Genomic DNA, 21,341 nt, shown 5'->3' on the forward strand with positions numbered 1-21,341 from the left:
GGCAGGGTAGAACCCTATTCTATCCCCGTCGTGATCATCTGCGATCCCAATCACATTTGATCTCATAGCTGTTCACATATGAGTGCGATCGAGTGCGATCGAGTGTGATTGTCTGCGATCGTCTACGATCGTCTGTGATCATATGTGAACCAGGCTTATTTACTTCCCTGCTAGCAGAGTCTCTCCTCTTTCTCTCCCTAGCTTCCTTAGTGTTAGGCGGGGAGGAGAGGGAAAATAGGAAAATAGGCTCTGCTAGATAGCAGGGAAGTATTTTACATTTTAGAATAATATTTTTGGGGCCGGCTATACAAACAAGAACAACATATTTTTCAGTGACCGCCCTCCCCCCTCCCCAACTATAGGCTTTTATTAGATAATAAATATCTTTGGCTATGAAAAATATTAGCCATTATTTATATAGCCCGCTCCCACATAGTGAAAAGACTTTTCAAAAGAGTTTGTAAGGTGACATGATTAAATTGTACACAAGAAATGAAGTGTGCTATACTATGTAATATCAACCTTGTGATCATTTTTATCTTGATTTATGTACATGAACATTTAATGATGAATAAAAGCGAGGTTATTAAAAATCTTCTCAGCGTCAAAACCAATGTACAAAGAGTTAAGGATTTGATTTTGAGCCAAGGAGAAATGCAGGCAGCCAGCTGCTGGTACCCATGTAATGAAGATGAGCTAGAGGAGTATTTAATTGCACTCCCAAATGAAGAATTCATATCGATGATGAATGAACTGGGTATTGATGTGCATATGGCTAGTGTATCATCAAAAGCAACACCTTTGCCGGCACAGGGCCATCAAAATCTTCAAGATCCAAGAGGTGATGTCGATCTTCTAGCATTTTCTAATGAGCAACCTACAGATTGCGACAATATTCGCTTGCTCCCTAAGCCTCACTCCCCAGGGTCAGGATCAGAGGTAATTAAACATAATAAACATTTTTTCATTGCTATTATAATCAAAATCAAAATACTATAGAGAGAAGGCAATTAACCAGTGAAATAAAAAATGTTAGTCAACATGTAATAGTCAAATAGACTACAAAAGAAAACAATGACATTCAAAAATGCCATCACTGTTATACATGTTCACCTTAAGGTGAATATAACAGCGTAAAATGTAAATTGTGAACAACACCAGATTTATCATATTCACTTGTGTAAAAATACTTAATATTATGTTAATTATCTACAAAGGAGTCATCAATTTAGCCTCCTCCGCAGACATCTCCTTGGTTCTTTTGGCTCCTTGGGCTTTCTGTGGCAATGTATATGAAGTAGCCTGCAGACCAGGAGGGGATCCCCTATATTTGCTATACGGGTTTTGGGTCTTGGGTAGGGTATCTTTTTTTGACATTTTAGTCTGGGATAAGGTTACGATTTGGTCGTTTTTGTGTGGCGAATAGGCAATGCTTTCTGCCAGCACAAAAACAATTAAAATGTAAGTAAATATTGATTGCAATCTATTGAATAACCGTCTTTTGCATGTCAACAAAATGTAATATGACCGAGATGTAGTTAACACTACTGTTTGTTTGAAATGGTTTCAATAATGGCCATATGAGGTTTAGTCTGGGAAAGGGTGTAGAATTCTTAGTTTTAGTCTGGGGTAAGTAGTATAGGGAATGGGGGTTCCAGCGCAATCTCAACACGGGGCAAGACCCGTGTCAAAAATCCACCTACGGACGACCCCCACTCCAAGTGTGGTTGAGGGCAACAGCGCAAATATGTTAGTCTATATATGGAGTGCGAAGAATGTAAAGAGTTTGCTTATGATTTCTGTGTAAAGTGCTTGAAACCCAAGTTTGTACTTACTAAGCCAAATAAGTATATTTGTTGTGGTAAGAAAATGCAAATAGAAGACGACACGTCAGCACAGTGTTACGAATGTGGTAAGAATATTCGTAATGCCGTACCAAATGCTACCAGAGAGCAGTATTACGCCAATGGAGGTCGTAAGAAAACGCCATATAAGAGAATAAAATACTTCAGGGACTGGATGAGTCATATCCAAGGTTATCGACCGGTATATTTAAGCGACGAAGTAAAGAAGAAAGTCATAGACCATTTAGAAGAGCCAACCCCACAAAGCCTACGGAAGACATTGAAAAAATTAAAACTAGGGAAATATTACAAAGCTATTCCCTATCTTTTGTCTGAAATTACCGGTAAGTCTATTCCTGAGGTTTCTGATATGACAAAAGCCGAGTGGATGTTTTGTCGGCTGGATAAGGATATTCCTTATTATCCTGACGTAATTTACGAAATATTTTACAAAATAGACCCCAACCACCCCCTGTTAGGATGGATTCCGAGGCGACAATAACATATTACGCGTAATTCATACGATGAATTTATATTACGCGTAATAATTTGCCAAATAAGGTTATGCAAATAATTCATATTACGCGTAATAATTCACTGAATTTATATTACGCGTAATAATTCGCCAAATAATTCATATTACGCGTAATAATTCACTGAATTTATATTACGCGTAATAATTCACTGAATTTATATTACGCGTAATTTCTAGACTGACGTTCGATATGTAAATAGAATCCTGTCACGCTCTTTTCAAAGCAGATGTTTACTGAGCAAGCTTTCTTTGAAGCTCTTCTTTCGCTTCTTGGTAGATCTTTTTGCGAGATTCCTCGGAAAGATCTTTTACGACTGTTTTTTTATTCCTTATGTCCGACTTTAATTTCTCGTATTTGTCTTCTTCGGTCAGAATAAGCGAGAATTCTACGTCGTCTATCTTTCTGTCACGCAAAGCCTTTGAGACAAGATCGGTAATTGTATTTACTTTAGCCCTTGACAGAGCTATTGTCGTGTCATGCTTGGATATTTTCGTGGATAGCTTTTTCATAATACCCGTAGCAACAGCAGAAATAATACCACAGGTTGCCCCAACGCCGGCCAAAGGAACTCCAACGATTATTCCCGGCCCAGTAAGCGAAGTAGCAACGCCGGAGCCCGTTAACACAACAGAAATGGATCCTGAAGTTATCGCAATCTTATGTAGCGTACTCCGGGCTCTAACGTACTTTTTTCGGACTTTTTCGTAGTGTTTTGTCTGCCCTTCCAAGTAAGCCAAGATTAAGTTCGCTTTATTCAGACGAAAGTTTTCGGCGTTTAGTTCGTTAGGTGTAGTATAGGGAACATCTGGGTACAACTGAGGTGCTGATGGTATAACATCCATTATATATACTAATGTACGACGCTTTTGGGAATGATATTGAGGAGCAGCCACATCATGACAACCGGGATTACTGGAATTGGAGAGCATTTAGGAAGATGTTTCCACATGCAGACCCTAGTAAGTTCGAAAGAAGACCCGATGGGATTTACTTTAACGGCTCCAGAATGTACAGCAATGAGGATTTGAAACCTACGCTGGTCGATCAGATAGACTCTCAGCTGAAGCATCCTAAGCCTAAACCCGTGCAAGGTTGGTCAAAGGAATTATTGCTGGGTACCAGTACTTATCCGATACCTGCAGTTTCATTTGATAAACACCCAAGCTTGGACCTAACGCTGAACATGCGGATTTCTAACAAGCATTCCTTTCCGTTAAAGGTGCGAGATATCTTCAAAAACGTGCCCATTATTCATACCACCGCTAAGGAATCTCATGAATGGTTGAGAGGCCCTAACATGCGATACTGGCCACAGCAACTGAACTTTGCGGTTTGGTGTGCCACTAGCGGCTGCGGTGTAAGTGCGAACTTGATGAAGAATTCGATATTCATGTTTCATTTTCACTTCACGGTTAGAAGAATACTACATGAGATGGGTGTTATTGCGCTGCCGGGAGATGCTGCGTTTTATCCTAGAGATAACAAATACAGCGTGCCGGCTTATGATAGACTTTGTAAGGAGTTTGGTGTTGTAGGGAAGGGTTTCCGATGCACTACGGGCGCTAACAATGGGCTGGGACACGTTTGGGCTTATTGGGGGATTGGTGGGCACGAGCTAAGCGATAAGGAAGTGCATACGCTGCGGTTGCAGTGGGACACTGGGTATCACAAAGAAACTCACGACAGTAGCACCTTCTTTGAACCAAATGCTAAGACCACTAAGGAAGTTAGAGACGGACCTCTGTTCAAAGACGAGGGTGGTAAGTATGCAGGGGCTAACCCGCTGATTATCAAGATTACCAACGACGAGCAAACGAAGCAATATCTTAATTTCATACCCCCAGAAGGTAAAGGACTAACTAAGGCCGGCCTTGCCCGTTTGAACCGCAGCATAGAAGCTTACGTGTATTCTATCCTTGGAGCTCAGGTAAATACCCGATCAAATATAATTGGAAATACCGGCGCCGCAGAAGAGACGCGAGCCGAAGCCTTGGTCTTATTCGAAAGTTCGATCTTGGAGGGTGACATTAGCAAGGGCGTACAGCGTTACCAACTAGCTATACAAAATTCTAAGGCGAGGTTGGACTATGCAGTAGCACCGGGTTGTTGGTTAATGCCTAGTAACTTATCTATAAATACTGGTTCTGTAGTAGGATACAACAACAAACTTCAACGAGCTACTAAGGATATGAAGTTTGGGGTGAACGACGTGAACTCTGACACTCTTAGGAACATTCCGCACTTCGTGGAGAAGCCAAAAAAGGTACACGAAACGAAGCTACCCGTAGTTAAGAAACCATCGAAGAAGGTCCTGCCTGCGATACGTGAGGAATATGACCATGACTTATTAAAAGCCGGCTTAGTAGCTGCAAGCATTGCTCTGAGTTATTATATATGGCGATGAACAACCCCTACGTAGCTGGAGTAGATTGTGTCTATACGACTTACACAGGCGAGAAAAAATACACCCAGGCATCTTGGGTTGATGTCACGGGCATGTCCGTGGATCTGAACTACTCGGGAAAGAAGTTAATCCTTTGTAGTATTTGCATTGGCACGAGCAGTCACGCCAACGTGGGCTTCAGGTTCCTGGATGACAATGGCATACTGCAGCCTATGCGTGTGAAGACAAACAACAGGGAGCCTGCGCATTTCTCCGTAGAGCCGCCAACGAATAGCGCTGAGAATCTTACGACTTGGACTCTTCATATGGTTGCCAACTGCCATGGAAAGGTAAAGCTGCAAATGCGCGTAGATGACACCGGGAGCGTTTGCATAAATAGTATAGAAAATCAGAGAGATACGGTTTATAATCACAAGACCATTAGCACTCTTACGGTAATGAGTCTATAGAAGGGAATTTATTCCCTGAAATATATGAACCCACACGCGAAGGAAGATTGGTTTCTACATTTTTTGGAGGAGAAGGACTACTTAGAACAGCATTGGCATGACACCGGGCTGTGGGTGAAGGTTGGGGGCCTGGGATTGATCATGTGTACCATTTGCGTTTCGACGGGGTATTCGTGTAATGTCGGGTTTAGGATCGTTGATGAGGATGACCACCCATTACTACCCTACAGAAAAAAAGATAATAATAGGAACCCAGCTCATTTCTCGTCGGAGCCCCCACCGTTAAGCACAGAAGACTTAACGCCGGTAACTTTTCACATGATAGCCAATTGCCAATATGCGAAGTTACAAGTTCTCCCCAACGACGTTGCCTACCTTCGGATAAATGCCGCCCCGTCAAAAGATCCCCCAACGGATGCTGTTTGGAATCATAAGACCATTTCTACTATGACCGCCATACCGCTAGTTCCGCATTATCAAGGCGGCGCGAATACTATCTTTACTTATCCCCAGTCGAGGATGCCTCGGATGCCCGACGACGATAAGCCTGATAAGATTAACCCTTCATCTTCTTCAGGAGTACCACCCCAATAGCGACAACCAAGATCCAAATGTTATTCCCCACGAACTTCAACAGTTCTCCGCCGGCCCTAAGCGCCAGGCCAAGAACGCTACCCAGCAGCCCAGGAAGACCGGCTGCCATCTTTTTTCCCAAGTCCGTCAGCCCATTGCCTAATTTCTTTACGCCCGCGCCTGTAGCCTTAAGCGCGGATAGGATAACTCCTACTACGCTTGAAATAGCGACCGCAAACGCCAGCGGAACGCCATACTTCAAAAGGGCTCTTTTTACCTTTTCCTTGGTGGTAAGCCCCAGCTCCTTTTCCAGGTTTTCCTTTTGCGCCTGTAATTCCGCAAGGTGTACCTGAAGGGTTTCTGATTCCCTTTGAGCTGCCTCCCTTTCCTCTTCGGGACGAGTCTGGTCGTTGATTATTTCCTGCTGCCGCTCTATTTGCCCCTCCAGGTCTTCGATGGCCTGATCTCTTTGCCGGATTTGTTCTTCCTTAGTGTTAATTTCGGCAACCAACTGCCGCCGTTCCTCTAAAGAGCCGGTTATGGTGATATGCAAGTTTTTAGCTTCTTCCTTGCTCATATCCAGGGCTTTTAGAGCAAGATTGAAGGCGTGTCGGGCTTGGTCTCTTTCGTCTAAAGCCGTTTCAGCTTCTCGCCTGAATTGCAGTATGACCTCGTTCTTGCCCTTGGTTTCTTTCTTGTGAGCATCGGTTAGCTGCCGTATTTGTTTTTCGTAATTTGCTTCCTTTTCCTTCAACGTTTCTTGTAGTTCCTCGGCGTGTTTTTCTAGTGCGACCCTTTCATTCAGGGCTCCCAACCTTTCTAACGCACTTCTGGTAGCTAGTTGAAAGCCTCTTAATCTTGCCACGTTAACCTTGACCGAGCCATTTTCGTCAAAGAGGACTTGTGGTTTGGTCCAACGGTTTTTGTCGGGATATCTCATGTCTTGAACGCTTATGAGGACTTTGTTTCCGCGTTCTGTGAGCCTTACGTCGTCGGCCTCGAAGTGGGAATAGCGCTGCGTTAGCTCTTGCGTTGCCCACTCTACGGTTTCCCGCGCGGTTGCTCCCTGCTCACCCATGTTTCGAAGTTCTATGTACTCGGGGGCGGACTTACCCGGGTTCTTTTCGTGCCACATGCGATTCAAGGAGGTCTTGAAGCTTTTCCACCTACTGCCGTACGTGTTTTCTAGGGCCATGTCGTAGATTAGGGGGTCGGTTTCCGCGCCTTTAGTCCATGCGTCGTATTCTTCGTCGTTAATGTCGACTTGACCTTCTTCGGTAAGGGGATCGAAATCCGTTCCTTCTACTTCCATTATATATGATAAGCTCAAAGTTAAACCCCAACGTATTACCTAAGCAGGTTGGCGGGCTGAAAGCAGAACGCACCTTTCACCGGGTTACATTCACACCTTCTAGCGCAAAGCCGGGGGAAACCCTGTACGTAGGCGTGCCCCGTCTAACGGATAACCTAGTCTTAGTACCTGGCACCTTGGCTTTAAGGTTTGACCTAGCGGTACAGTCAAGCCCCACAGATGAAAGGATTATCGTTAACAACGTGGGTCGCAACATCGTTTCTAAGATGCGCGTAAAGTTCGCCGGGGAATCCTTGCTGGACTTAAATAGGTACGATCTGTATACCACGTACAAAGACTTATGGTTGACAGCCTTTGACCGCGCGCAAAGGATAGAACAAGGAATTGGTAGTGTCATTCTGCGTAAGGTCCGCACACCTACGAAAACGCAACCTACTGACGGCAGCGGAGAAACCGCAGTGGCAGACGCAAAGCGAATAAAGACCGCCTATGGTAGCAAGTATGTCATACCGTTGGACTTTGAAGTGATTACGAATCACGGTGTGTATTACCCAAGACAGTTATCCGAGCTACAGTTTGAAGTAACCTTAGCAGATGCTAATAACATTATTGGTGGGCTAAGCACTGCACTTACCACAACAACCCCATACTCTATCACCAACTTAGAGCTGCAGTATGAGACCGTGTACAGCGAAGAGCTGGCCCGTAGCGCTGGCATGGAATATAGTGCCGGGAAGGCATTCTTATACGACCACGTAGTAATGTATAAGACGTTTAGCTTCTTGGATAAGACGGATGAGGTTATCAACCAAAGCATTAACCTCCCCCGAAGAAGTCTCACGGGGTTGATGTTGGTGTTTGCCAAACCCTACGAAGCCGGCAAGCGCGACTCCGAGGCCTTTCATAACCCCAACATTACTAACGTCGGCGTGAATATCAACGGAGTCCCAAACAAGGTTTACTCCCAGGGGATAAAGCCCGCAGACGTGTACAGGGAGGCAATGCGCAAGTTTGGCGACCAAATTAGCCCTGAGGAATTCTTTAAGGACAAATATGCGTTATGGATTGACATGCGCACCATTAACGACGAAGACCTACATGGTCAGGGTTTACGTCTAGTAAATACGCAGGATGGCATAACATTGGAGATCAAGCGCACAAAGAATGCCTCCGCGGGCGACGGCGATAAGATAAACTGCTACGTCTTCGTCGTGTCTGACGCGCAACTGAGCGTAGAAATGAATCAGCTAAAGAGCGTTGCCTATTGATCCACTCGCTCATCCTTTTGATAAAAAAATATCGTTGGTATATAATGCTTCGCGTATTCGAAAACAACGAAACCAAACTGCAATGCATAGTGCAAGGCGAAACTTTGTACTTCAAAGCAAAGGAGGTGGCTTTGGCGTTGGGCTATGAGCGCCCTAGAGATGCAATTAGAGCACACGTATCTGAGAAATACCAGAAAAAATGGGTTGATCTACAAGGGGCTGCGAATCACCGCTCCTTTACTACGCAACCAAATGCCGTGTTTATATCCGAACCTGGTTTGTACGAACTGATATTTAGCTCCAAACTACCCAAAGCTGTGGAGTTTCGTGATTGGGTCTTTGAGGAAGTCCTACCCGCGCTAAGGAAAACGGGTAAATATGCAATAGAAAGGCGGTTTGGCGGCCCAAACAAGTTAGTATTCAAGATCGAAAATGAAGCCGACCTACACGCGAAGGTCGTCGACTACACACGTAGGTTTTACCCCGATTTCATCATAGCGCCGGGTCTTGGCGAACTTCAAGATTCAGACAGCAAGCGAATAACCTGCTGGCGAAAAGGCTACCAGGCCGGTCAACCCGACCTTTTGATCCTAAATGCGCATAAGAAATACCGCGGGTTGTGTATTGAGTTGAAAACCCCAAAAGGAAACGGCGTCTTATCCGCGAAGCAATCTAAGAAAATCTCACAGCTTGACGTAAATGGTTACCTAACGATGGTTAGCAACGATTACGACATTATCTGCCGTGCCCTGATGGATTACGCGGATGGCATTCGTATTCCCTGTAAGGGCTGTGTAAAGCGGTTTAAGTCCTACGCCACTTTGAAAACGCACCTAAAGATATTCCATAGGTATAATGAAGCTCAGCTTGACTCACTGGCGTGATCTTGTCCACGGTAAAGCATACGAAATAAAAAATTACGTCGTCTTCGAAGACATCGACCGTTTACGGTTAGTCCTCAAAGACTTAGAAGGCAAGGAATATTCCCTTTGGGCGCCGGATTGCGTGCGGTACGTAATTCAGGGCGAGGAATTCACCCACTTACGCAGCTATGGTAAGGTAAATGGCCGATGGAAGTTTGACATTGAAAGAACAGTCACTCCATCTCCTCTTTGTAGTTAAGCGCGTCTGCTAAAGTCCGCTGCGCTTTAGGATCCGCGGAGCACCAATGCCCCACAAAGGATCCTTCGGAGAATACCCTGTCGCAATGAAGGCAGGTGTATTTTTTACGCGGTTTGGGTATCGGTATGCAGTCGGCAGGTAGTTCGCAAGTAATACAGTCCATATATTGAAAGGGTAATTAGAATGCCTCCCAGAAAGGCGGCTGCGTAGGCTAGCATATACTTAGGGGACTCTGCAAGGCCCCTTTAAAGGGGTCTTTATTGTTATTTATTATTATTCATTATCCTTAATAATAATAAATAAAAATAAGGATGGGATTTGAGACTCTTTGCGCAAACCCTACCTTACTATTAAAGGACTCAAGAAATGCTATTTCAAAAGTGTCTCAGAATGTTGACAATAAGGTTAAATCTTTGTTAAGACACCCCGGAAACTATTTCAAAAGTGTCTCAGAATGTTAACAATAAGGTTAAATCTTTGTTAAGACACCCCGGAAACTATTTCAAAAGTGTCTCAGAATGTTGACGTTTAGGTTAAATCTTTGTTAAGACACCCCGGAAACTATTTCAAAAGTGTCTTAGAATGTTGACAATAAGGTTAAATCTTTGTTAAGACAGTTGAAGATATGTTCCTCTTCTCTGACACAACCACAACGATCGCACTCCTGCCTCCAATACTCCCTTTTAGTCCACGGAACGCCTTCGGCGCGTTCAAAAGAGGGGAAAGTACGGACTATCTTCTTATGGTAATCTATGCGATTCCTTAAGTAATCCTCTTTATGCGGGCAGCGACACATCAAATCCGCACATTGGTAGCAATCCACGCCTTCCAAGTCGTAAGCGCGGGAGAGAAACCTATAATTCACTTCATGTGTTTTCCGGTGCGTCTGTAAACGTTGACGACTACTAAGTATCTTATTACAGAAACTACACTGTCTGGTTCGATTACAGACGCCCCTTTTCAGATGCTGCTGCATTTCAAAGGGGTTGGGGAATTCCTTATTACAGTCCTTACAAAGCCCACAAATGCGTTTATCCTGATGTTGTTGCATCTTTTGAACGGTGCTGAATTCCTTACCGCAATCCTTACGAGCGCGGCTAAGGGGTTTCTTTGTACAAACGCCGCGACGAACGTGGTATTGAAGTCTTTGTTTGGTGCTGAACACCTTCTTACACAACGAGCAGTCCATATATACTTAACAATATCTTAGCCTCCATTTAACATCCTTAACAAAGATTTAACCTAAACGTCAACATTCTGAGACACTCTTTGAAATAGTATATATACTTAACAAAGATTTAACCTAAACGTCAACATTCTGAGGCATTTTTTGGAATAGCTTATGGGCGACTTAACAAAGATTTAACCTTATTGTTAACATTCTAAGACACTTTTTAAATAGTTTCCAGGCATCCTTAACAAAGATTTAACCTTATTGTTAACATTCTACAGGGGATATCGCATGAAGTCCTTAACGGACTCTTTAGCCCACGTTGCCATAGTTATCAGCGCGCCAAACCGTTCTGCACGCTTCAGGCCGCACATTTCATCGTACAACTCCTGCACGCGCTCTTTAAGGCGATCAATTTCCTCCCTTTGCATTTCAATGGTGTCTCTCTTATCTTTTGCGTCGGCGACAATTCTTTGCACTGCTTCCACTGGCTCCATATATTTTAGCGAATAAGTTTAAATATAAATGAACCCAGATCACATGCCTTGTAACGCTCTGATAGTAGGACCCACCGGCTGCGGAAAGACCCAGTTCGTGGTAGAGCAGCTATTAGGACCCTTTAGATACCGCTTTGACTACATAGTGCTGCTTTGCCCCACCTACGTAAATAACCGCACCTGGACGGGCATAGGAGTGAAAGACGACGACTTCTTTGTGGACATACTGGATCCTAACGAGTTATCCAGCCATCTTAAGTTCTGGCATAAGCAATTCCCTAAAGATACGCAAACCTTGCTCATACTGGATGACATCGCCTGCGGGGACGACGTAAAAAGACGCACCTCCGAATTAGTGAAGCTCGCCTTTAGCGGCAGACACGACAATATTAGCGTTTGGTTGCTCTCGCAGCAGCTTACCAGCGTCTCCAAGCCTTTTAGGGAAAACATAGGTTCACTTGTCGTATTTTATACTCCGAGCCGGAGTGATCTGGAAACCATCTTAAGCGACTACGGCGGTGAGATATCCAAGGAACAGTTGCATGAATACATGCGGCATTTAAAAACGCACCAACATTCCAAGATGATCTTCTCTTTGAGGTTTCCGTATTTAGTAAAGATCTGCGATCTTTAACTCCTAATGTATATGGAGATTGAGCAGTTGATAGATGAAGTCCCCACGCAGTTAGATGAAAGTAACCTCAAGGAACAACTCAACATCCTTGTGTCTTCGGGGAAGTGTAAAGAAATGATAGGCAAGGAACTTACCCATGAGCAGGTTAATAAGTTGTCAGAAGAGGAAGTTAAGAAGTTCCATAAGAGGTACGAGGCTGCCCTTGCAAGTAAGACCACGGACGCCGTAGCAGACTCCGCTATCCGACTTGCGACTAAATTGCTTGGACTTGCGCTGCCCATAGACGACGTGGAGCAACTGCGGAAGGACATTAGCGAGGACTATGTCATCGCCCAAGAACTTAAGATAACCTGCGGGTGGTTGTCTTTGAAGTGCGGTAAGTTAATGGCAGTCGCCTCTGCGGCTTTGCACGTAGCTCAGCATGTCGACTTGAAGGAACTAGCGGGCACCTTTGGTGCCTCTTGGAAGGACTTCAAGAAGGATAGAGAAGTTGAAAAGGTCTTCCAGGCGGCACTTGCTGAGGTACCTGATCAAGTCGCCTCAAGTACTTAGTCAAGTCGTTGTCAAGTCACCTCAAGTACTTAGTCAAGTCATTGCCAAGTCATTGTCAAGTCGTCATCAAGTTACTTGTCAAGTCCTTCAAGTCCCTTAATATAAGATGAGTGGCACCGAAGAACAACCACCCGTAGAAGATACCAAGATTACCAAGGCTAAATCTCCGGGCAGAGTCGCTGCCGGAAAGAAGCTCGCGGAGATGAATAAAAAGAACAAAGCCAAAAAAGAAGAAAAGGCGGAGGAAAAAGAAGAGGAATCCTTCATTAATCCTGGGTACGTCATTGGCGCGTTAGGAGTTGCTATAGCAGCAGGCAGCCTCTACTTACAATGGCGGGCTACGAAGCCAAAAGTAAAGTGGGAGGCCGCAACATATCACGCACCTGTGGAACCGGCTGTTAGAAAAAGTAAGATCCCTGAAATGGAGTAGATTTATCACCCGCGGCGACCTAGATTTTCCTTCTCGCTTTGTAATATAATGTCAACCGCGTTATTGAAAACTGTTGAAGAAGCAGCTATCATTACTTCCATCGTTGCGGGTATTGGTTGGGTTGGTAAGAAAGTGCTCAAAGAAGACTTTACTGAAGACCCAAGCAAGAGCTTCGCTAATTTTGCTAAGATGACCGCTGCCGTAGGCGGGGCTATCATGGTAAAGGATTACCTACGGAAGGAAAAGTACCTCCCTACGGTGTAATATATAATGGCTAGCGTGGTCGCAGGTGGAGTTATTGCAGCCTTAGCATTCACTGGAGCTAATTATGGCGGTCAATATTTGGATAGATTAGTTAGAGGTGATCGCAGCGGAGATTTGGCCGCCGAAAGGAAGAGACACGACTTAGCGCTGGAGAAATATCAGCGAGACGTTGCAGCTTGGAATGAAAAAAGACAAGCTTACAGGGATTGGTTGGACAAGAACTACCAAGACAAAATGCAGGCGGATAAGAACTTCGAAAATACAGACTACGCCTTTAAGCTCTATGCGCAGGCGCACCCCGCGGCATTAACGGGGTTAAGAAAGCCTCAGTTCAAGAATTACTACCAGCCTTCTAAGAAACAAAAAGACAATGAGCTGGTCTTCGTAGGAGTCGCAGGGCTGGCGGGAGGCGTAGCTTTGGCGTATCTGCTCTAACGAAGGGGACTTGTCCCCTGTAATATATTATCGTCTTTTTGGAAAGCGACAAGAATAACTTTACCACTTATCTGAATCCCCCCATTAAAGCCCATAAGGTTCGGCTGGTTAGTTGTTCTTTGTACAATTCTTGGTATAATCTAGTCAATGGCTTTGTCGTCGGAACTTCCGGCACCAAGCCAAAGTTGCCAGATTCCCATTACACCCCAATAACACTGGCTAAGGAGCTAGCAAAGCATGGATATACTCTTACCACAGGATTACCCCATGAAATGAAATTCAAGAAAAATAGTGGGAGCGCTAATTTAAAGGACAGTTCATTGGTAGAACTCCTAGGTCTTACTAGTACCACGATCAATGGTCAACTTGACGTGAAATGGAAAGTCGCATCCTCTTACGAAGTTTATTGCGACTTGGTTCATAGTTACAACAATGGAGAAAAGTCTTCTCTTATGTCCAAATTCCTACCTAAGGGTAATCCATTTGACCTGGTAGAATACACTCCCATTTCTTTAAGCTATGATTTGTCTAATTTAGTAGAAAGCATAAACATCACCATTAAAGTGGACGGAAAGACGGTGGATTTCAACGGACGCAAGATCAATCTTGTCCTATCCTTCGCTTGAATCAAGCGAAGCGCGATTCTATTCATATAATGAGCCGCGTAGAGGACAAACTCAAAAGGATTTACTATGGGCCTGAAGGCTATTGGAAAGGAGCGTCGGCCATCAAGAAACTTGCGACCGCGGCCAGGGTATCAGAAGAAACGGCTAAGAATTGGTTAAGAAAACAAACCCTCTGGCAGGTTTATCTTCCCGTGCCCAAGTACATTCCCAGGCCCAGCTTCACCGTAAATACCCCCAATGAAGTTCATCAGGCGGATTTGCTTTTCTTACCGCACGACAAGGTGAGAAGAAAGACCTATAGGTACGCTTTGACCGTAGTTGATATCGCAAGCAGATATAAGGACGCCGAACCCATAACCAGCAAGGATTCTGGGGAAGTCGCAGAAGCCCTAGGTAGGATTTATAAGCGCGTTTTGAAATGGCCTAAGCTGCTGCAAGTGGATGCGGGGACAGAGTTCATGGGCGTGGTTACTAAGACCCTGAAAGACCACGACACTAAGATTAGGAGAGCCGAAGCTGAGTACCACAGGGGTCAGAGCATCGTCGAAAGATTCAATAAGACCCTGGCCGAGCGTCTCTTTGGGTACCAGTATTGGAAAGAGCTGGAAGATCCCTCCAAACGCAACAGGGAATGGACCCAGAGGCTCCCCCAGGTCGTCGCGGCTTTGAACAACGAGGCGGCCAGGGCTACGGGAATGAAACCCAAGGATGCCATAAAAAAGAAACACGTGGAACACAAGTCCTACGTCAGAAGTTCGAGGGCGGTCTTCCCCCATGAAAAAAAATTAGGTAATGTCACAGTCCGATATCTCTACGGACCGGGTGAATTAGAAGGAGGATCCAAAAGAGCTACGGATCCTAATTGGTCTTTGGAAACTTACCAGATCCGAAGCGTAATAGCTAAGAAGGGTCAGCCCATCTTGTATTATCTTCACGATGGCCCCACACGTGGGTTCGTCATGGAAGAACTGCTTATCGTGTGATGTCCGAATGCTATCGTATGGATACCATCATCACACATCCATCGCTTACCGTCAAATGCAGACAGTGACACCTTCTCCTGCGTGACGTTATGTATCTGATGACCATAGCTGCGCAGGCTGTTCATCTTATGCCGCTGTTCCTTGCGTGTTCGTAATACGTTGAGGTAGGACTCGTGCGTAATGTCCTTCTTAACCACGTACTTTTTTACGCCTTTAGCTTTCTTTTCTACGCCGTCTAACTTTAGCACGCTGTACATCTTTGGTTTCAGACCCACGTACTCTACTATGGGTTTTCCTAACATTTCGTCTTTCATCTTCCCAATTACCTTCTTATTCTTCGCAGAGTAAAGGAAGTGCTCCTTCGGGTAACCGCTGGTGTCGTACTCGTCTATGTCGGGAAGGCAGTCTTTGTAAACGTCTTCCGTTTGCACTTCTAGAATTAGGGAGTCGGTGTCTGTGTACAGGAGGCGACAGCGGTCTCCGTACTTTGGCTTAAGCTTATCGTAGTAGAACTCGTACATAAGCAGCTTCGATAGATCCAGCACCGTAAAGCCTGTGTAAACGGGCTTGTTTAGTAAGAGGTTTACCCTTTTCATGTGAATCACGTAGAAGTTCAGCATTTCTACGTATCTAACGAAGCCTGGCTGTGACACGTATGCTTCTGCTTCCTCTTTGGTGCTGACTATTTTTACGCTTACGCGCTTGCGGATGTTCTCCATTGTCTTTCCGAACACGCTGTTGTTCATCAGTTTGAAGAGGTTTTTCTCGAAGTCATTTTTCGCTGCGGTACGCTTTTGCGTGTTAAAGTCAATGTAGGGGCGCATCCAGGGTTCCTGCGTGAATTTTAGGACTCTGTGGATCTTCTCTACGCGCATTCCGTGTCGCACGTAGAACTGCAGGTTGCGGTAATGTACCACATACTTCTTCTTATCCATCAGGTTCATAGTTAGTTTCCTGTACGGTTTGTAACCAGGGCACATTTGCTTTTGCAGCGGACTTAGCTGCTTAAATGGTATCTCTATCGCTTCTGGTGCTAAGGGGAACTCAGTGTGTTCGTCGTGCAGGCGCTCTGGGTACTCCAGATCCACTTCTAAAACGTAACCCTTGTCTTCCTCCTTTCCTACCTGCATGTAGAAGTCTATCGGCTTCACTGGATCCCATTCGAAGTCTCTCACAGGTAGGTACTGTGACATTGCCCAACCATAAAGGTTATTCGCATCCAGGTAGTAAATGTATGTGGTTGGTTTCTCTGGGTCGTGCTCTACTAAGGGGTTGTTTGCGCGGGCGTAACGTCGGCTGGGTCCGCATACGCCGCCACGAATACCGTCTTCCATAAACCGATACATGTCGTACTCCGTTAGGAGATCCAACTGCGCATTTGTCTTCTTTAACAAAGCACTCCAGCTGAGCCCAGGAGCCGTGTAGAAATTAGCGGGATCCAATCCGTAATATTCCATAGCCATCTTTCTGAAGCTTTGGAAAACATCTGCAAGCAGCACTACGTCAGACCTTAGGTAGATGTCGTGGTAGTCACCCATGTTCTCACAGGAGTACTTTTCCCACACGTCTAACGCATGCTGGTACTCCTCATCCTTTATACCAGACTCGTTTAGGGTGCTGTAGAAGCGATCTTTGGGTGGTAGGGACTCTTTGAATCGATCCCAGGAGTCCATGTATTCGTATGGGTAGACTCCTTTCCTTTCCGCGCCGTATTGACTGGAAATGGGAAAGTTGGTGTTATACTTTACGAGGTTTGCTAAGGAGTCCGCCATAAACTGCTGCGAATCTAAGAACTTTAGCTTACCCACAGTTACGGACATGTAGCGCTCTTTGTTGTTGGGTATGCATTTGACGTCGGAGCCGTCTGTTCCTTGTAGTAGCAAATGGGAGTCGTACCCGCGGAGGTTGTGAAAGAACACCGGAATCTCCATGTCTGGATTTACTTTGAAGTTTATATTGCATTTCCAATGAGCCGCTCCTCTGTATTTACCCGTGATGTGGCAGTGATCCCTAACCTTATCCACATAGAAATCCTCAACAAATGCTTTGTGGCAGTGAATGCAGTGCGTGGAGGGCTTTCCCGGCTTCTCACCTTTCTTAGCATACTTCCCGCATTTAAAATGAGCTTCTCCTAGATACTTTCCATCTTCATCCCACGCTTTCTTGGCTCGTCTTCCAAACTGAAGAAGCGTATGTTGGCAAATGTGGCATTTTTTTGCCTTGTTAAAAGCCTCCTGGTTCTCTTTGGTAAATTCCATCTTCTTTGGACGTCTTAATTGTTCTCTAATCTCCCCCTCCTCTTCTCGCAATGCTTCTAGAAACTCATTAGCTGCGTTCTTACCTCGGTAAATCACAGGAGGGTTTGCTTTACCGTCTGATCTGACTACTATGTAACCAAAGGAGCAGATCTCGTGTAATCCTACCTTATTCGTGGCACCACGTTTCTGCTCTTCCTTAGTTATCAACGCTTCGAAGTCTGCATATATCACGTAAGGCACTTGCATCTGCTTTTGATGGTCTGCGTATGAAAGCTCTTTGTTGGTGGGCATCTGGATCCGTTGCGCCACTTCTTCGACTCCGCGGCAGATCTCATCGTGTTTCTTTAGGGCATTTAAGGATGTAAATGACAGCAAGCAGCAGTCGCAGAAGTACTTTTTGCCTTTGTGCTTAGTATGTCTGTAGAATAGTCTGCTAATGTGTTTAACCCATGAGTAGTGTCCGCCGTGGTAGAATAAATGTACGCGCTCTCCTTTACTTTTTGACAGAACTAACGGTACTATCGTCTGCTCTCTGACTCCGTAAACGTTAATTGCTAGATCGTTTATTTCCTCAAATATGGGGATGTCTATCAACTGCATGGGAAATTCCACACCATCCCACTCTAAATCATCTGTGGGATACTTACTTGTCCTACAGGGATCCTTCTCTGCTGGATACAGTGCAGACCTGATTGCCCACATAAAGCATCGATTGTCTTCATTCTTCACGTTTACAATAGCCTTCTTCCTTTCTACCCACGTTGGTAGCGGTACGTAACTCCCCCCTCGTATGGGTACGTACCTGGCCATACTTATCTCTATTCCTTCAACCTCCTCTACTGTCCAACCCGATCCTTCTTTCGTGTAGTTAGACAGCGACTCCATTATTGCTTCTAAGGCTTCACTGAGTGACTTATCCAGATTCGTGGATTCTAATATCACTAACGACTTTGATCGCAACATTGCTGTCGTCATTACCTCGTCTTTTGACAAACTTACTTCTACCATTATGCTCGCTTTCAGGGCTCCTAATTCTTCTATACCTTTTCGGAGAGTCCTTTTAACCTTCCTTTCTGACTGACGCCAAAACTGTCTAACGTCAATCTCACCGTTACCGGGTATTGACACCGTGCTGAAGTTGCTTTGGGATTCCATCTATATAATAGGAAATATTTTATACCTAATACCAAGCACTTTTTAGGTCGTCGTAGTCGTACTCACAGTCCTGACAATGCCAAAACAATTTAACCTTAGTCTCAAACTTCTTACCACATCCACAATCATAACTGCTCATACACTTCGTCTTCATTTTCAAATGCTTTTTCAAATCCGCTTCTTTCTTAAAAGTTCTCTTACATTCTTCGCACTCCATATATAGACTAACATATTTGCGCTGTTGCCCTCAACCACACTTGGAGTGGGGGTCGTCCGTAGGTGGATTTTTGACACGGGTCTTGCCCCGTGTTGAGATTGCGCTGGAACCCCCATTCCCTATACTACTGGGGTAGGGTATGTAAATCAAAATTTTAAGTCTGGGATAGGGTCAGGGTTTTGAGGTCCTGGCGGCATACCTCTACCCAAGTTGGGGTGGTAGTAACCCCCCACCCTGCGCCTGCAGAGGAGGCTAATAATCATCAATTATGATATTGGAATCCCATAACTTGCTTTCTTTGACATTTGGTGCCATGTTGAAAAAGGTGTTGTTCCATATCAGTGTTCCTGAGTGAGGCTTAATATGGTAGTATTTGCATGATGTGTTTTTTCTAATATTTTTTCAGTGTCCACAAGCTGATGTTTCTGAAGCGGAACTTAAATTGAAAGATGAAATTGAGCAACTAAAAATTAAATTGAAAGTAAGTAAGGAAATTAAAATAGTTTGGTTGTTTGGCTGTATGATTATACAATTGTGGTTATGGTCAAAATTGCTAATGATCCACAGTCCTATAATATTATTTTGTGCTGGCATGCAATGGGCTTGCTCGCATTTTTGGTACCTGAGGACCAAACAACACGTACAACTTAACACCACTTCTCTATTTACTAACCAGATCGAGGTTGTTCATTGATCACAGTTACTCCAGCTCACACTAATATTTTTTATAATAATTTTTCACAATATTTTTCGCATGTATATCTTGCTTTGAAGGTTAGCTATACTAGCTAAGCTTGTCAATTTATTTTTATTTAGGTTTCAGAAATAGAAAAAGAAACACTGAGAATGGAGGTAAGAATTTTTTGGTTAATTTTGCCTGTCAGGAAATTTATTATGGCTCAATTAAGCATCAGAGTTTCTTGCACTGTGATTTTGGTCGAGAGACCAGTGATGAGATGATAATCACTGCTCGAGCAGAATAATGAGTTTTTTCAGAGTTTGCCAGAGTGGAAGTAATACTAAAACGTTTTTTTATCCTGCATTTGACTTTTCTCTGATATTCAAGTCTAAAATTATATGATTATGGTGAATATTTACCTCACCCCTCAAAGACTAAGCAGCTTGGTAAATAATTCCATTGATAATTTAATCACTTCACCTTCAGTGAATAATTGTTAATTATTACTTACTTACTTACAATAGGCCCTTAAGCGTACCATTTGAAAGGTATTTGCCACCTTCTCTGACTTTAAAAAATGTGTGACACAACTGTTGCATGACAAAAAATGTCTCATGATTAATTAAAATCTAAGCATATTGGAGATTACCTGATGAGAACCTTTTCTTTTGCTGCACCTCATCTCTGGAATTCATTACCTCCAGAAATAAGACAGTGTGATTCTCTTTCTTCTTTTAAAACCCATATAAAAACAATGCTCTTTAAGGATGCCTTTTTATAAAAATGAGTATTGGCAGGCATTGTTTTTTTTAAAAAAAAAAAGATACAGTAGTTGTTTGCATCTTATCAAATAATGTTCTTAATATTAAATTCTTAATTTCCTTGATGCCTGTTTTTGATCTGTGTACATAAAGTTTATATTGAAATTTTATATGCAATATGTAGTATGAAATGTAATATTTTGAAATGAAATGAAACGTAATGAATGAAATGTATATTATTGTAGTTTTAGATAAGTTTAATGATCAATCTAAACTAATATTTTTAATAAATTTGATTTAAGCTTCAAATATAAACCTACTTTTCAGTTTTATCCAAATTTCTTTTCTCATGATCAATACATTGTAAAGCGTTGTTGAAGCCAGGCGATATTGACGCTATATAAAATACTCTTTATTATTATTATTACATTATTGGAGATGACTTTTCTTGATGATTCAAACAAAATATCCAACAAACAGTTTTGTGTGATGAATAGTTTAAATCTTAGCTTTCTGATGAAGTAATGTGAAAATTGGGTCTTAAATATCGATGTATAAAACAGAGGTGTTACAGAATCATTGATGAAAAATATTCAGTATGTTAAACCAAAATTGCTTTGCTTTTGATTATCTGCTGCTAAATCACAGCAACTTCAACAAGTATCAGCAATGGAGAGACAGTTGGAGGAACTGAAGGGGAAAAATACTCAAATTGAAGATGCTCTGAAACATTTACAAGAGGTTTGAATACTAAAATTTTATCCTTATGATTTTAAAATTGTTTTGAGGCAATTTACCTTTTAAAATTATATGCCAGCCTTTCTCACTCACAGATGAATGAATGCAGCCGAGATTGAATCTCAGCTGCATTCATTCATCTGTGAGTGAGAAAGGCTGGCATATAATTTTTAAATGGTTGGTTGCCTGTATGTTGCCATCAATCAAAATAATGCTCATTCAGTCACTGCTGATTGCAGTACAACTTAATTATAATCTGCTTTAAACCTTTCCTAGCTGAAGGAACTAGGAGACTTTTTATCCTTCAGCTAATATGAATTATTGCTATCTGCTGGGTTGTTTTGAAATATCGATGTATAAAACAGAGGTGTTACAGAATCATTGATGAAAAATATTCAGTATGTTAAACCAAAATTGCTTTGCTTTTGATTAT

The 21,341-nt window shown here is 43.4% G+C and overlaps 1 protein-coding gene across 1 annotated transcript; it reads left to right on the plus strand.

Moving 5' to 3' along the window:
• Positions 1 to 492: 492 nt before the first annotated feature.
• LOC116308090 (uncharacterized) lies at positions 493 to 21,220 on the plus strand. The gene is made up of 5 exons (XM_089029923.1): positions 493 to 939; positions 19,137 to 19,211; positions 19,547 to 19,582; positions 20,819 to 20,911; positions 21,185 to 21,220. The coding sequence occupies exons 1-5, from the start codon at positions 493 to 495 to the stop codon at positions 21,218 to 21,220; spliced, it is 687 nt and encodes a 228-aa protein (XP_088886049.1).
• Positions 21,221 to 21,341: the final 121 nt, after the last annotated feature.

This window comes from Actinia tenebrosa, unplaced genomic scaffold (assembly GCF_029948245.1).
Source record: "Actinia tenebrosa isolate PJP-AT-01 unplaced genomic scaffold, QUT_ActTen_1.0 PGA_scaffold14__42_contigs__length_11649687, whole genome shotgun sequence".
Lineage (NCBI taxonomy): Eukaryota > Metazoa > Cnidaria > Anthozoa > Actiniaria > Actiniidae > Actinia > Actinia tenebrosa.

Excerpts from the sequence above, each read along its gene's own strand:
- LOC116308090 (XM_089029923.1), top strand. The coding sequence starts at position 493 with ATGAAGTGTGCTATACTATGTAATATCAACCTTGTGATCATTTTTATC. Across the intron at positions 940-19,136 it reads CCCCAGGGTCAGGATCAGAG|TGTCCACAAGCTGATGTTTC; the intron begins GTAATTAAACAT and ends ATATTTTTTCAG. Across the intron at positions 19,583-20,818 it reads AAGAAACACTGAGAATGGAG|CAACTTCAACAAGTATCAGC; the intron begins GTAAGAATTTTT and ends GCTAAATCACAG.